Raw genomic sequence first — 16,202 nt, 5'->3', positions numbered from 1 at the left:
TGGTTTCATGGTCACCATTAGTCTAGCTTTTTATTCCAAATTTTTTAATTGAGTTCACATTTCACCAGCTGCCGTGGTGGGATTTGAACCCATGTCCCCAGAGCTTTTAACCGGGCCTCTGGATTACTAGTCCAGTGATACTACCACTATGCCACCGTCTCCGCAGTTGATGCAGAACATTGTACAATCATCCGTGAACATCCCCACTTCTGACCTTATAATTGAAGGAAGGTCATTGATGAAGCAGCTGAAGATGGTTGGGTCTAGGACACTACCCTGAGGAACTCCTGCAGTGATGTCCTGGAGCTCAGATGATTGACCTCCAACAACCACAACCATCTTCCTTTGCACGAGGTATAACTCTAACCAGTGTTATCTGCCTGATGATGCTCCTGTGACATGCCTTGGGTGGTTTACTGCATTAAAGGTGCTATGTAAATGCAAGTTGTTGCTGGCTGAGATGATTTTGTCCAGATCTGTCTGATGCAAAACAGGCCTCTGTGTTATACACTGTGGGGGAATTTCAAAAGGCATTTAATAAAGTAGCACATAATCGGCTTGTTAGCAAAGTTAAAGCCCATGGGATTAAAGGGACAGTGGAAACATGGATACAAAATTGGCTAAGAAACAGAAAGCAGACAGTGGTGGTGAACAGTTGTTTTTCAGACTGGAGGGAAATATACAGTGGTGTTCCCCAGGGTTCTGTGTTGGGGGCCACTGCTCTTTTTGATATATATTGATGGCCTGGACGTGGGTATACGGGGTATTATTTTCAAGTCTGCAGATGACATGAAACTTCGAAATGTAGTAAACAGTGAGGAGTATAGTAACAGGCTTCAGGACAGTAACAGGAGGACAGGCAAATATAAAAGCCTGCAGATGCTGGAAACCTGAAATAAAAACAGAAAATGCTGGAAATACTCAGCAGGTCAGGCAGCATCTGTGGAGAGAGAAGCAGAGTTAACAAGCAGAGCAGCTTAATCATAGAAGGTTTACAGCACAGAAAGAGGTCACTTGGCCCATCGTGTCTGTGCTGGCCGAAAAACGATCCACCTATTCTAATCCCACCTTCCAGCATTTGGTCCGTAGCCCTGCAGATTACAGCACTTGAGGTGTATATCCAGACTTCTTTTGAATGAGTTGAGGGTTTCTGCCTCAACTACCCTTTCAGGCAGTGAGTTCCAGACCCCCACCACCCTCTGGGTGAAAATGTTTTTCCTCATCTCCCCTCTAATTTTTCTACCAATCACTTTAAATCTATGCCCCTTCATCACTGACCTCTCTGCTAAGGTGAATAGACCCTTCACCTCCACTCTATCCAGGCCCCTCACAATTTTGTACATTTCAATCAGATCTCCCCTCAGCCTTCTCTGTTCCAAGGAGAACAACCCCAGCCTATCCAATCTTTCCTCACAGCTGCATTTTTCCTGTCCTGACAACATCCTCGTAAATCTCCTCTGTACCCTCTCTAGTGCAATTACATCCTTTCTGTAATGAGGTGACCAGAACTGCACACAGTACTCAAGTTGTGGCCTAACCAATGATTTATACAGTTCCAGCATAACCTCCCTGCTCTTATATTCTATACCTCAGCTAATAAAGGAAAGGATTCCATATGCCTTCTTAACCACCTTATCGACCTGTCCTGCTACCTTCAGGGATCTGTGGACATTCACTCCAAGGTCCCTCACTTCCTCTACACTTCTCAGTATTCTCCCATTAATCGTGTATTTCTTTGCCTTATTTGACCTCCTCAAATGCATCACCTCACACTTCTCCAAGTTGAATTCCACTTGCCACTTTTCTGCCCATCTGACCAGACCATCAATATCTTCCTGCAGCCTACAGCTATCCTCCTCACTATCTACCACACGGCCAATCTTTGTCACCTGCAAACATCTCGATTATTAAGGGAGCTTTAATAGAGTAGTTTAAAATGGTGAATGGTTTTGATAGAATAAATGGGAACAAAATGAGAAAAGGGCCCATAACCAAAAGACACAGATTTTAAGATAATTGGCAAAAGAAGCAGGGAGAGTTGAAAAGATGATGGAAGCAGATTTAACAATAACTTATTCACAGTTAAAAAGGAATTGGATAAATACTTTGAAAGGAGAAATTTACAGGGCTATGGGGAAAGAAAGGGTGTGTGGGACGAATGGGATCGCTCCATCAGGCGTGATGGGCTGAATGGCCTGTGCTTTATGATTGTGTGAAATATAAATTCAGTTCATCAGATATTGAAAATATTAATAAATTTGCAGCTTTGCCCTAACCAGTAGGTCCATGAAAATGGGCAGCATTTTCACCTTGGAGTCAGAACATTGTTGATTGTCCTACTCCAGACGCTTGAGCCCATAATTCAGATTGACACTGAGGGAGTGCTGCACTGTCGGAGGGTCAGTACTGAGGGAGTGCTGCACTGTCGGAGACTCAGTACTGAGGGAGTGCTGCACTGTCGGAGGGTCAGTACTGAGGGAGTGCTGCACTGTCGGAGGGTCAGTACTGAGGGAGTGCTGCACTGTCGGAGGGTCAGTACTGAGGGAGTGCTGCACTGTCGGAGGGTCAGTACTGAGGGAGTGCTGCACTGTCGGAGGGTCAGTACTGAGGGAGTGCTGCACTGTCGGAGGGTCAGTACTGAGGGAGTGCTGCACTGTCGGAGAGGCTGTCTTTTGGATGAGACGTTAACCAATGCTCCATCTTCTGTCTCAGGTGGTGAATCACTTGCAATGCCTTCTCTTTCTGCTCCCACACAGTCACCTCTGGTGCTCCCCCCCCCCACCTTCCCCGTAAGGGTCGATCCTTGTCCCCCTCCTATTTCACATCTACATGCTGCTCCTTAGCGACATCATCCAAATGCACAGTGTTAGTTTTCACATGTACACTGACGACACCCAGCTCTACCTCACCACCTCCTCTCTCCACTTCTCCACTGATGCTAAATTCCCAGACTGCTTATCAGGCATCCAGTACTGAATGAGAAGAAATTACCTCCAATTAAAAATTGGGAAGACTGAAGCCATTGTTTTCAGTCCCAGCTACCAACTGCATCCCTCTCCCGGCAACAGTCAAAGATTAAACCATTCTGCTCACCACCTCCGGCATCACCTTTGACCCCAAGATGTGTTTCTGACCTCCTATTCAGGCCATCACCAAGACTGCCAATTTCCACCTCTATAACATCGTCTGACTTCACCCTGCCTCAGCTCATCGGCTGCTGAAACCCTCATTAAGACCTTCGTTAGCTCTAGACTTGACTATTCCAACACACTACTGGCTGGTCTCCCACATTCTACCCTCCGTAAACTTTAAGTCATCCAAAACTCTTCATCCTGTGCCCTTACTCCTACCAAGATCCATTCACCTATCACCCCTGTGCTCGCTGACATACATTGGCTCCCGGTCAAGCAATGTCTTGATTTTTAAAATTCTCATCCTTGTTTTCAAATCCTCGCATGGACTCACCCTTCCCTGTCTCTGTAATCTCCTCCAGCCCCACAACTCTCCGAGATCTCTGTGCTGCTCTAATTCCGGCCTCTTGTGCATCCCTGATTTTTATCGCTCCACCATTAGTGGCCACACCTTCAGCTGCCTAGACCCCAAGCTCTGGAATACCCTCCCTCCCCCTCCCCGCCCCTCTCTTTCTTTCTCCCCCCCCCCCCCCCCCCCCCCCCCCAATATCTCATTTTGTGACTCTGTCATATTTTGTTTTTATGATGCTCCGGTGACAAACCTTGGGACATTTTATTCTGTTAAAAGTGTTAATATATGTTATTAATATATTTTGAGGAGCGGGGGAGTTTCTCCTGTGTCTTGCCCAATATTTATTTCTCCGTCAACACAAAACAGATTTTCTGCCCATTATCACATTGCTGTTTGTGGGATCTTGCTGTTCGCAAATTGGCTGCTGCGTTTTCTACGTTACAACAGTGACCATGCTTCAAAATTACTTCATTGGCTACAAAGTTCATTGGGACGTCCTAAGGTCGTGAAAGGCGCTATAGAAATGCAAGTTCATATTTATTTTTCATTCCACCGCCCTTTCAGGCAACGTGTTCCAGATCACAACAACTCGCTGTGTTTCATAAAGAAAGTCTCCTCCTGTCACTTCTGGTTCTTTTACCAATTATCTGAAATCTATGTTCTCTGGGTATCGACTCTCCTGCCAGTGGGAACAGAGTAAATCAGGGGAATCTATCGAAACCCTTCATGATTTTGAAAGCTTCTATTCAATCTCCTTTTCACCTTGTCTGCTCTAAGAAGAACTCCAGTCCCTTATCCCTGATACCATGAAAGTAAATTTCTTCTGCACCCTCTCTAAGGCTTTGAGATCCTCCCTAAAGAGAAAATGTTTTTATTTCTAGAATGTGGGTGTCACTGGCCAGGCCAGCATTTATTGCCCATCCCTAATTGCCCTGGAGAAGGTGGTGGTGAGCTGCCTTCTTGAATGACTTGCTCGGCCATTTCAGAGGGCAGTTAAGGGTCAGCCACATTGCTGTGGGTCTGGAGTCACATGTAGGCCAGACTGGGTGAGGATGGCAGATTTCCCTCCCTAATGGGCACTCATGAACCAGTTTGATTTTTTTTTAACGACAATCCAGCAATTTCCTGGGGGTCATTCCTAAGACTAGCTTTTTATTCCATATTTATTTAATTAACTGAATTAACTCGCGTCTCCAGACCACTAATCCAAGCCTCTGATTACTCGTCCAGTAACTATAACCACTATACAACTGTACCTCTGAACCCAGTACTTCAGTTGACGCCTAGCCAGTGTTTTATGCTAAACATTCTTGCTTTTATACTCCCCTCCTCGATTAATACAGCCAAGGATCCCTTGTGCTGTTTTTAAACTTCGCAACTTGTCCAGCTATCTTCAAACATGCATCCCCAGGTCTCCCTGTTCTTCACCCCCTTTTCAATTTGAACCATTTAGTTTATATTGTCTCTCTGCATTCTTGCCGCCAAAATGCATCACATCACAGTTGACTGTAAAATTGCATCTGCCGTGTGTTTGCCCATTTCACCAGCCTGTCTCTGTCCTCCTGAAGTCTGTTACTATCCTCCTCACTGAGGATGAGCTGTAAGGTGAACCTGTAAGATCCTTACACAGAGGGAGATGTACAGGTTGGAGAGGTGGCCAGGAAGGATGATTGAGGCCAGGACTCTTTGACCAGAAATTCAAAATGCCATGTCTACAGGAGCAGGTCAGAGGCTCGGAATTCTGCAGCAAGTAACTCCCCTCCTGTCTCCCCAATGCCCGTCCACCATCTACTAGACACACTAAGTGTGATGGAATACTCTCCATTTGCCTGGATGGGTGCAGCTCCAACAACATTCAATAAGCTTGACACAATCCGGGACAAAGCATCCCGCTTAATTGTCACCCTATCCACAAACATTCACTCCCTCCCTGATGTACAGTGGCAGCAGTGTGTACCATCTACAAGATGCACTGCAGCAACGCACCAAGGCTCCTTCGACAGCACCTTCCAAACCCGCGACCTCTACCAACTAGAAGGACAAGGGGAGCAGATACATGGGAACACCACCACCTGCAAGTTCCCCTCCAAATCACACACCATCCTGACTTGGAACTATATCGCCGTTCCTTCACTGTCACTGGGTCAAAATCCTGGAACTCCCTTCCTAACAGCACTGTGGGTGTACCTACCTCACATGGACTGCAACGGTTCAAGAAGGCAGCTCACCATCACCTTCTCAAAGGCAATTAGGGATGGGCAACAAATGCTGGCAACACCTATGCAGTCGTATTCAGCTGGCCTCCAACACCGGAAACATCAGAGGAATGTATGATGGTATTAAGAGAGCTTTTGGGCCAACCATCAGGAAGATCGCCCCCCTCAAGTCTAAATCAAGGGACACGATCACTGACCAACACAAGCAAATGGACCGCTGGGTTGAGCACTACCTAGAACTGTACTCCAGGGAAAATGTTGTCACTGAGACTGCCCTCAGTGCAGCCCAGTCTCTGCCAGTCATGGATGAGCTGGACAAACAGCCAACAAAATCGGAACTCAGTGATGCCATTGATTCTCTAGCCAGTGGAAAGGCCACCGGAAAGGACAGCATTACCCCTGAAATAATCAAGAGTACCAAGCCTGCTGTACTGTCAGCACTCCATGAACTGCTTTGCCTGTGCTGGGATGAGGGAGCAGTACCACAGGACATGCACGATGCCAATATCCTCACCCTCTATTTGAACAAGGGTGACCGCGGTGACTGCAACAACTACCGTGGAATCTCCCTGCTCAGCATAGTGAGGAAAGTCTTCACTCAAGTCATTTTAAACAGGCTCCAGAAGCTGGCTGAGCATGTCTCTGAGGCGCAGTGTGGCTTTCGAGCAGAGAGATCCACCATTGACATGCTGTTCACCCTTCGCCAACTACAGGAGAAATGCCGCGAACAACAGATGCCCCTCTACGTTGCTTTCATAGATCTCACCAAGGCCTTTGACCTCGTCAGCAGACGTGGTCTCTTCAGACTACTAGAAAAGATCGCATGTCCGCCAAAGCTACTAAGTATCATCACCTCATTCCATGACAATATGAAAGGCACAATTCAGCATAGCGGTGCCTCATCAGACCCCTTTCCTATCCTGAGTGGCGTGAAACAGGGCTGTGTTCTCGCACCTACACTGTTTGGGATCTTCTCCCTGTTGCTCTCACATGCGTTCAAGTCTTCAGAAGAAGGAATTTTCCTCCACACAAGATCAGGGGGCAGGTTGTTCAACCTTGCCCATCTTGGAGCGAAGACCAAAGTACGGAAAGTCCTCGTCAGGGAACTCCTCTTTGCTGACAATGCTGCATTAACATCTCACACTGAAGAGTGTCTGCAGAGACTCATCGACAGGCTTGCGGCTGCCTGCAATGAATTTGGCCTCACCATCAGCCTCAAGAAAATGAACATCATGGGGCAGGACGTCAGAAATGCTCCATCCATCAATATTGGCGACCACGCTCTGGAAGTGGTTCAAGAGTTCACCTACCTAGGCTCAACTATCACCAGTAACCTGTCTATAGATGCAGAAATCAACAAGTGCATGGGAAAGGCTTCCACTGCTATGTCCAGACTGGCCAAGAGAGTGTGGGAAAATGGCGCACTGACACGGAACACAAAAGTCCGAGTGTATCAGGCCTCTGTCCTCAGTACCTTGCTCTATGGCAGCGAGGCCTGGACAACGTATGTCAGCCAAGAACGACATCTCAATTCATTCCATCTTCCCTGCCTCCGGAGAATCTTTGGCATCAGGTAGCTGGACCGTATCTCCAACGCAGAAGTCCTCGAGGCGGCCAACATCCCCAGCATATACACCCTACTGAGTCAGCGGCGCTTGAGATGGCTTGGCCATGTGAGCTGCTTGGAAGATGGCAGGATCCCCAAAGACACATTGTACAGCGAGCTCGCCACTGGTATCAGACCTACTGGCCGTCCATGTCTCCGCTTTAAAGACGTCTACAAACGCGACATGAAATCGTGTGACATTGATCACAAGTCGTGGGAGTCAGTTGCCAGCGATCGCCAGAGCTGGCGGGCAGCCATAAAGGTGGGGCTAAAGTGTGGCGAGTCAAAGAGACTTAGCAGTTGGCAGGAAAAAAGACAGAAGCGCAAGGAGAGAGCCAACTGTGTAACAGCCCCGACAAACAAATTTCTCTGCAGCACCTGTGGAAAAGCCTGTCACTCTAGAATTGGCCTTTATAGCCACTCCAGGCGCTGCTTCACAAACCACTGACCACCTCCAGGCGCTTACCCATTGTCTCTCGAGACAAGGAGACCAAAGAAGCCAGTGACACTCGCATCCCACAAATGAAGAAATAACTGATTCCAACATGCTTTATTTTTGATTTTAGGAGCCAGCTGTGATGGGGAAATAGGGCTCAGTTTGGGGGGGATGTGATCTAAAGGGCCTGGGGAGTCTCTTCATCTGGCCCCAGCTCATGATCGTTAGACATGAGACTTTTGTGACGTTATTCAAACCATCCTGTGGTGAAGCTGGGATTATTCTCCTTTCGAGCAGGAAGGTTGAGTGCACATTTAATAGAGTGGTTCAAAGTTTCTGTGGGGTTTTGATAGAGTAAATAAGGAAAAACTGTATCCACTGGTGGGAGGGTCAGTAACCAGACGACACAGATTTAAGGTGGCTGACAAAAGAACCAGAAGGGGAGATGCATTTAATTAAAAAAATATATTCTGAATGAGTTGTTGTGATCGGGAACGCGCTGCCTGAAAGGGCAATGGAAGCAGATTCAATAGTAACTTTCAAAAGAGAATTGGATAAATATTCGAAGAGGAGAAATTTGCAGGACTATAGGGGGAGTGGCACTAATTGGATAGCTCTTTCAAAGAGCCAGCCCAGGCATGATGGGCTGAATGGCCTCTTCCTGTGCTGTATCATTCTATGATCTCCAGTTGGTGTGTGCATCTCAGTTTCTCCTAACCAATGTATATTTCAATTTCAGGGAGTGGAAGATGCTTTTTACACCTTGGTCCGAGAGATCAGTCAACACAAAGTGAGGAAATCAAATCCACCAGACGACAGTGGACAAGACTGTAATAACTGTAAATGTGTGATATTGTGACCTCGGGTAAGTCTGATTTATCCTGAGGCAATCTGGAACACTTCATGCTTTGCTACCGGTCACTATACGTTATTTTCTCCATATCTTCTAATTCCCTTTCTTAGCTCTGTCTCGTGTATACCACACAGATACCGTGCTTCCTAGCTCACAGCAGTGTCCTCTGTACAATATGCAGCAACTTTGAGTCGAAACTCATGCACTATGTAGCCTCCTCCTATTTCCCGTCTACATGCAGCCTGCCTCACACCAGCAATTGATACCCATTGCATCCAGTTCATCAGACTGCTTGTCTGATGACCAGTACTGGATAAGTAGAGATTTCTTCCATTATCTTCAGCCCCTGCTGCAATCTCCATTCCCTCGCCAGTGACTCCATCCCTCGCCCAGGCAACTGCCTGAGGTTAAACCAGACCAATGGCAATATTGGTGTCACATTTGACCCTGAGATGAGTTTCCAACCACGTACCCACACCATTACTAACCCTGCCTAATTCCACCTCTCTAACATCGCCTGACTTCATTCCTGCCTCAGCTGATCTGCTGTTGAAACCCTCATTCTTTCATTTTATTCATTCATGGAATGTGGGCGTCACTGGCCAGTCCAGCATTTATTGCGCATCCCTAATTACCCTTGAGAAGGTGGTGGTGAGCTGCCTTGAACCACTGCAGTCCATGTGGGGTAGGTACACCCACAGTGCTGTTAGGAAGGGAGTTCCAGGATTTTGACCGAGTGTCAGTGAAGGAACGGTGATATAGTTCCAAGTCAGGATGGTGTGTGACTTGGAGGGGAACTTGCAGGTGGTGGTGTTCCGATGTATTTGCTGCCGTTGTCCTTCCACCTGTTCGGCAGAGAGTTTCATCTGTTGACTTTTTAAAATTAAAGTAAAACCACCCAGTTTGTATATAAAATAAAACCACCCAGGTAGAGGTCGTGGGTTTGGAAGGTGATGTCGAAGGAGCCTTGGTGAGTTGCTGCAGTGCATCTTGTAGATGGTACACACTGCTGCCACTGTGCACCGGTGGTAGATGGGGTACCAATCAAGCAGGATGCTTTTGTGGTGAAGGGAGTGAATTTTTGTGGATGGGCTGCTTTGTCCTGGATGGTGTCGAGCTTCTTGAGTGTTGATGGAGCCGCACCCATCCAAGCAAGTGGAGAGTATTCCATCACACTCCTAACTTGTGCCTTGTAGATGGTGGACAGGCTTTGGGGAGTCAGGAGATGAGTTACTCACTGCAGAATTCCCAGTCTCTGACCTGTTCTTTAGCCACAGCATTTATGTGGCTGGTCCAGTTAAGTTTCTGGACAATGGTGACCCCCAGGATGTTGATAGTGGGGGATTCAGCAATGGTAATGCCACTGAATGTCAAGGGGAGATGGTTAGATTCTCTCTTGTTGGAGTTGGTCACTGCCTGGCACTTGTGTGGCGCAAATGTTACTTGCCACTTATCAGCCCAAGCCTGGATATTGTCCAGGTCTTGCTGCATTTCTACACGGACTGCTTCAGTATCTGAAGTCACGAATGGTGCTGAACATTGTGCAATCATCACCGAATATCCCCACTTCTGACCTTATGGTGGAGAGAAGGTCATTGAAGCAGCTGAAGGTGGTTGGGCCTAGGACACTACCCTGAGGAACACCTTCAGTGATAGAGTCATAGAGAGATACAGCACTAAAACAGGCCCTTCGGCCCACCGAGTCTGTGCTGAGTCAACTACCCGTTTATACTAATCCTACGTTAATCCCACATTCCTTACCAGATCCCCCTCAATTCCCCTACCACCTACCTACACTAAGGGCAATTTACAATGGCCAATTTACCTATCAACCTGCAAGTCTTTGGCTGTGGGAGGAAACTGGAGCACCCGGCGGAAACCCACGCGGTCACAGGGAGAACTTGCAAACTCCACACAGGCAGTACCCAGAATTGAACCCGGGTCCCTGGAGCTGTGAGGCTGCGGTGCTAACCACTGCGCCACTGTGCCGCCCTGATGTCCTGGGACTGAGAAGATTGACCTCCAACAACCACAACCATCTTCCTTCGTGCTAGGTACGACTCTAACCAGCAGAGAGTTTTCCCTGATTCCCATTGACTCCAGTTTTGTTAGGGCTCCTTGATGCCATACTTGGTCAAATGCTGCCTTGATGTCAAGGGCAGTCACTCTCACCTCACCTCTTGCGTTCAGCTCTTTTGTCCATGTTTGAACCAAGGCTGTAATGAGGTCAGGAGCTGAGTGGCCCTGTCGGAACCCAAACTGAGCGTCACTGAGCAGGTTATTGCTAAGCAAGTGCCTCTTGATGGCACTGTCGATGACACCTTCCATCACTTTGCTGCTGATTGGGAATAGACGGATAGGGCGGTAATTGGCCGGCTTGGATTTGTCCTGCTTTTCTTGCAATTTATGCCCTTGTCACCTCCAGACCTGACTCTTCCAACACACCCTGCACACTCTCCATAAACTTCTGCTCATCCAAAACTCTGCAGCCTGTGCCATTACTCATCCCAAATCCTATTTATCACTCGCTGACTTACACCAGCTCCCAAGTACATAACGCCTCCGTTTTAAAATTCTCGGCCTTGTTTACAAATCCCTCCATGGCCTCGCCCCCTCCCTATCTCTCTAATCTCCTCCAGCCACACAACCCTCCAAGATCTCTGCCCTCCTCTAATTCTGGACTCTTTTGCCTCCCCATTGGTGGCTGTGCCTTCAGCTGCCTGGGCCCAAAGCTCTGGAATTCCATCCCTAAATCTCTTCACCTCTCTACCTCTCTCTCTCCTCCTTTTGAGACTCTCCTTTACACCTTCTTTAATTGAGCTTTTGGTCACCTGTCTTAACATCTCCTTATGTGGCTGTGTCTATTTAATGCTTCTGTGAAGCGCCTTGGGATGTTTTAACTACATTAAAGGTGTTTTTCTAAGTGCAAGTTGGTCAGGTTAGGTGCTCGTTGCCATGGTCCAGACCCGCTGTGTCATGGGAGGATCTATGAATAACAGGCTGTATTTGCACCAGCCATGTTTGCAGTGAGTGTTTGGTTTGCTTCAAGCAGACAGCAGCCTTCTTCAGAAGTGCCGGTTCTGTCTCAGTGGGTAGTACTCATGTCTCCGACTCAAAGGTCTTGGGTTCATGTCCTACTTCAGAGACTTCAGTACAAAGTCCAAGGTGACGCTCGGAGAGTACTGCCTGATCAGCGGGGCAGGGCTGACGGGGTGCTGCATGGTCAGAGGCTCCAGTTTTCAGGTGAATCATTAAACCGAGCTGTGTCTGTACTCTTGGGTGGATGTGAAAGGCAGTGTTGGGAGGGGAACAGGGTCATTCTGCTCAGTGTCCTAGCTAATATTTATCACTCAACCATTATCAATGAAACATATTATCTTGCCATTTGTCACAATGACATGCGTGGGAGCTTGCTGTGCATAAATTAGCTGCCACATGAAGCTAACTATATTTCAGCCGCTGAATTCCTTCAAGTGGTTTGGGGTGTTTCACAGATTTGGAAAGTGTTCAGTTAAATTCTCGTTGAACTGACAAACAGTCACCAGATGATGGCGCTTCAGAGCAAAGTTTGCTTTACAGTCATTGAGAATCGCCCAGCCCAGAAGGGGGCTATTCGGTCCATCGTGTCTGTGCTAGCTCTTTTGAAAGAGCTATCCAATTAATCCCATTTTCCCTGCTCTTTCCCCATTGCCCTGCAAATTGTTTCTTTTGTCAAGTATTTATCCAATTCCCTTTTGAAAGTTACTATTGAATCTGCTTCCACCCTTTCAGGCAGCGCGTTCCAGATCCCAACAACTCACTGTGTAAAAACAAAAGAAAGAATTCTCCTCATCGCCCCCTCCAGTTCTTTTGCCAATTCCCTTAATTCTGAGTCGGTTGGTTACCGACCTCCCTCCAGTGTTAAGGTTGCTCCTTATCTAAACTATCAAAACACTTAACTATTGAATGTGATCCTATATCGGTGATTGACACGGAGCTGAGTCTGATCGTAACCTTCCTCTGCATGCTGCAGTCGGGGGGGGGGGGGTCAGTGCTGAGGGAGCACCACGCTGTCGGGGGGGGTCAGTGCTGAGGGAGCACCACGCTGTCGGGGGGGGTCAGTGCTGAGGGAGCACCACGCTGTCGGGGGGGGTCAGTGCTGAGGGAGCACCACGCTGTCGGGGGGGGTCAGTGCTGAGGGAGCACCACGCTGTCGGGGGGGGTCAGTGCTGAGGGAGCGCTGCCCTGTCGGGGGGGGTCAGTGCTGAGGGAGTGCTGCACTGTCGGGGGGGGTCAGTGCTGAGGGAGTGCTGCACTGTCGGAAGGTCAGTACTGAGGGAGCACCACGCTGTCGGGGGGGGTCAGTGCTGAGGGAGCACCACGCTGTCGGGGGGGGGTCAGTGCTGAGGGAGCACCACGCTGTCGGGGGGGTGGGGTCAGTGCTGAGGGAGCACCACGCTGTCGGGGGGGGGGTCAGTGCTGAGGGAGTGCTGCACTGTCGGAAGGTCAGTACTGAGGGAGTGCTGCACTGTCGGAGGGTCAGTACTGAGGGAGCACCACGCTGTCGGGGGGGGTCAGTGCTGAGGGAGCACCACGCTGTCGGGGGGGGTCAGTGCTGAGGGAGCACCACGCTGTCGGGGGGGGTCAGTGCTGAGGGAGCACCACGCTGTCGGGGGGGGGTCAGTGCTGAGGGAGTGCTGCACTGTCGGAGGGTCAGTACTGAGGGAGTGCTGCACTGTCGGTCAGTACTGAGGGAGTGCTGCACTGTCGGAGGGTCAGTACTGAGGGAGTGCTGCACTGTCGGAGGGTCAGTACTGAGGGAGTGCTGCACTGTCGGAGGGTCAGTACTGAGGGAGTGCTGCACTGTCGGGGCATTTCAAAAGTACGTAATTGACTGTAAAGTGCTTTGGGACATCTGGAGGTCATGAAATGCACTTTGGAAATAGATTTCAATCCTCGTCCTCTTCTGATTGGGGAGTTGGAAACTATTTCACGAGCAGAATCTGCAGTCTGATTTGTATGATGTCCCAAACTTTTAAAATTTAAAAATTCTGTAAATTTCTTGTCATCACTGATGTTTGCCTTAAACTTACTGATTGTGTGTCTGTCTCTGTGTGTCTGTCTCTGTGTGTCTGTCTCTGTGTGTCTGTCTCTGTGTGTCTGTCTCTGTGTGTCTGTGTGTGTGTTTAGTTCACAGGAACATTACAAAATTCATTCAACACTGATGCAGGAAGAGAGAGAGAGAGAGAATTATCAAGCTGTGAAAGAAGGTGACAGCGGGGAGAGAAATCTGGAAGAACGACCGATCCTGTATAATAGAAAGGTGTGAGGGAGCCAGTCGTGTGTGACTCTCGTCAGCTGCCACTTGTTCCACACTGCTCTCCCGTTGTACAGAGCCATAGATTTTAAAATCACACTAAATTATTCTTACACTAATTACCCTGTCATTCTGTGTGTCATTTCAGCATTGCTGGGATATACGTTCCTGCCATAAATATTGTATATAAATCACTAACTATAAAGTTGCAGGATCTTCAGAAAATTGTTTTATACTTTGAGCTCTCCAATTAGTTTTTTTTTAAAGAAAAATTGCCTGTGTTTATTTCAGTGCTGGCTTTTTGTCTTTAAATGGTGGCAATGTGGATGAATATCAGTTTGTAAATAGTAAACTTGTTGGGTATCGATGTATGGTCTTCATTTGTTGCAATGTTGTATTGCTTCACATGTGACAGAGGATGTATAATCCCGTCACTGAGAAGCATGCAGTGTTTTGGGAGGTTTTTTTGAGAGGGGGTGGGGTGCATTGATGGCTTTACTGAGAGGGGGGTATCGACCCACCACTGTGTTAATGGGCTGTTTTCTTTATTTAAAATGTAAATCGGTGTCGTGTGTGTGTGTGTGTGTGTGTGTATAGAACCCCAGTCAACCAACAGCTACCTTCGAGGAAGAGAGCAGCAGTTTGATGGAAGATCCCTATAATGTGACAAGGATTGGAGTTGCTGAAGGGGAATTGATAGCAATCGTTCCCTCTGTTTCAGGCCAGGTCGTTTTAAAAACACTTTCCAATCTCATCACCTCTTTAAAAGAGAGAGTTTGTGATTGGTTTGTTTCTCACTCCTGGGAAATCCTTTTGTTCCTTTGTCCCATTCCACCTCATATTATTGAACCTCCAATAAATACCTTGTCACCTATATTGAAACCTTTTCAGTGATGGTGTTTGGAATGAGGAGGTGCTTAATAAACGTTTATCTGATCCCATTAAATGCTTCCTCTCACTCCCAGCCTGTGCTTACTGGTTTCGCTCGGAGATGCTCGGGACTGTGTGAATGGAGACTGGTCCCTACATCAGTATTACTTCCTGCCAAAGTTTACAGAAGTGTTTCGCGGGGTTGAATGCCCCAAATATCATGTCTCTGTCATGATGCAGGAGCTATTCAGCCCCCAGCTGTGATTAAGACTGTGGTCCCAGCATCATCTCATTCAGACTGCTGCAGGGAATGGGGGGGGGGGAACAGTATCGTTCTGTTAAATTCTTTAGTTAAGGCACTGTAATATTTTGAATGAGGCAGTAAAATGTCGAAAAGCAGCGCCTAACTCTCAGAAGATTGAAACTGGTGCTAGGTTGCAAGCAGAACAAGAATAGTTGAGGTTGAGACATCAGACTAATAGACCCCTCGTATGTTGACTGGGTCACTTTCTTTGACTCTTAATGGTCTACGCATCATAGCTGACCAGTTGGAGGTGGGCTGAATGCTTCAGTGAAAAGGTACATTAACCTAACCAATAGTCCTGTCCAAACTGCTCAGGGCTGGCTGTATTGTCTTCACTTTGCACATTCACAAATGTGAAATAATCCCACTTCAATCCCATGGCTCTCCCTCCCACACTGTTTGGAGGGAGGGTTTGGGTTACCAATGCTCTGCCAATTCTCTGTTTTATTTAACAAAATTTTAACACATTGTACGTGTTTCAGGGGAAATAAAGATGATTTGAAAAAAGCATGCTTTGGATTCTGTTTATTGCAAGGGGTTACACAGAGCCTGTGGGAGTCAGCTGAGGGACTTGGGAACTGGGATATCTGCAGGTTACAGTATATACTCTGTTTATGCCAGGTTGCTGGAGATATTATGTATATCTGATTTATCTCAGAGCAGTGCAGATATCACACTTGTATTAAATCACCAACAGATTTATTTACAGCACTTTGAACTATCCCAGCTCTTATTAGATCTCAGTACAATGTCTTCAGAGCAATCTGTTTTCTCTTTTCTATGGAACATTTTTGTTGTGTCTTTTAGGTTCCGTTTCAACTAGGCTTAAACAATTAAACACAGTGAACACACAGACTAATGCAATCAAACCCAGAACAATAGAAACCAGAGAAAAGTTACAGCACATAAAGAGGCCATTCAGCCCATTGTGTCTGCCAGCTGAGAAAACTAGCCACCTATTCTAATCCCATCTTCCAGCACCTGGTCCGTAGCCTTGCAGGTTACAGCACTTCAGGTGCAGGTCCCGGTACCTTTTAAATGAGTTGAGGGTTTCTGCCTCCATCACCAATCTGGGCAGTGAATTCCAGACACCCACCACCCTCTGGGTGAAAACGTTTTTCCTCATGTCCCCTCTAAT

General features: G+C 47.5%; 1 protein-coding gene across 2 annotated transcripts in view; it reads left to right on the top strand.

Moving 5' to 3' along the window:
- Window positions 1–15,571, top strand: part of LOC137377211 (GTPase HRas) — a 62,197-nt gene extending 46,626 nt beyond the window's left edge. Inside the window, exons 5-6 of one of the 2 annotated variants that reach the window (XM_068046722.1) lie at window positions 8,481–8,606; window positions 13,771–15,571. In XM_068046722.1, coding sequence (XP_067902823.1) covers window positions 8,481–8,600 — 120 coding nt within the window. In that variant the 3' untranslated portion in view covers window positions 8,601–8,606; window positions 13,771–15,571. Of the gene's footprint in view, window positions 1–8,480; window positions 8,607–13,763 lie in introns of both variants that reach the window. The other variant, XM_068046721.1, reaches the window with a different exon arrangement.
- Window positions 15,572–16,202: the final 631 nt, after the last annotated feature.

This window comes from Heterodontus francisci, chromosome 14 (genome assembly GCF_036365525.1).
Source record: "Heterodontus francisci isolate sHetFra1 chromosome 14, sHetFra1.hap1, whole genome shotgun sequence".
Taxonomy (NCBI): Eukaryota; Metazoa; Chordata; class Chondrichthyes; order Heterodontiformes; family Heterodontidae; genus Heterodontus; species Heterodontus francisci.
Note: the sequence above shows the minus strand (reverse complement) of the source record. Positions and strands in the feature narration are given on the sequence as shown.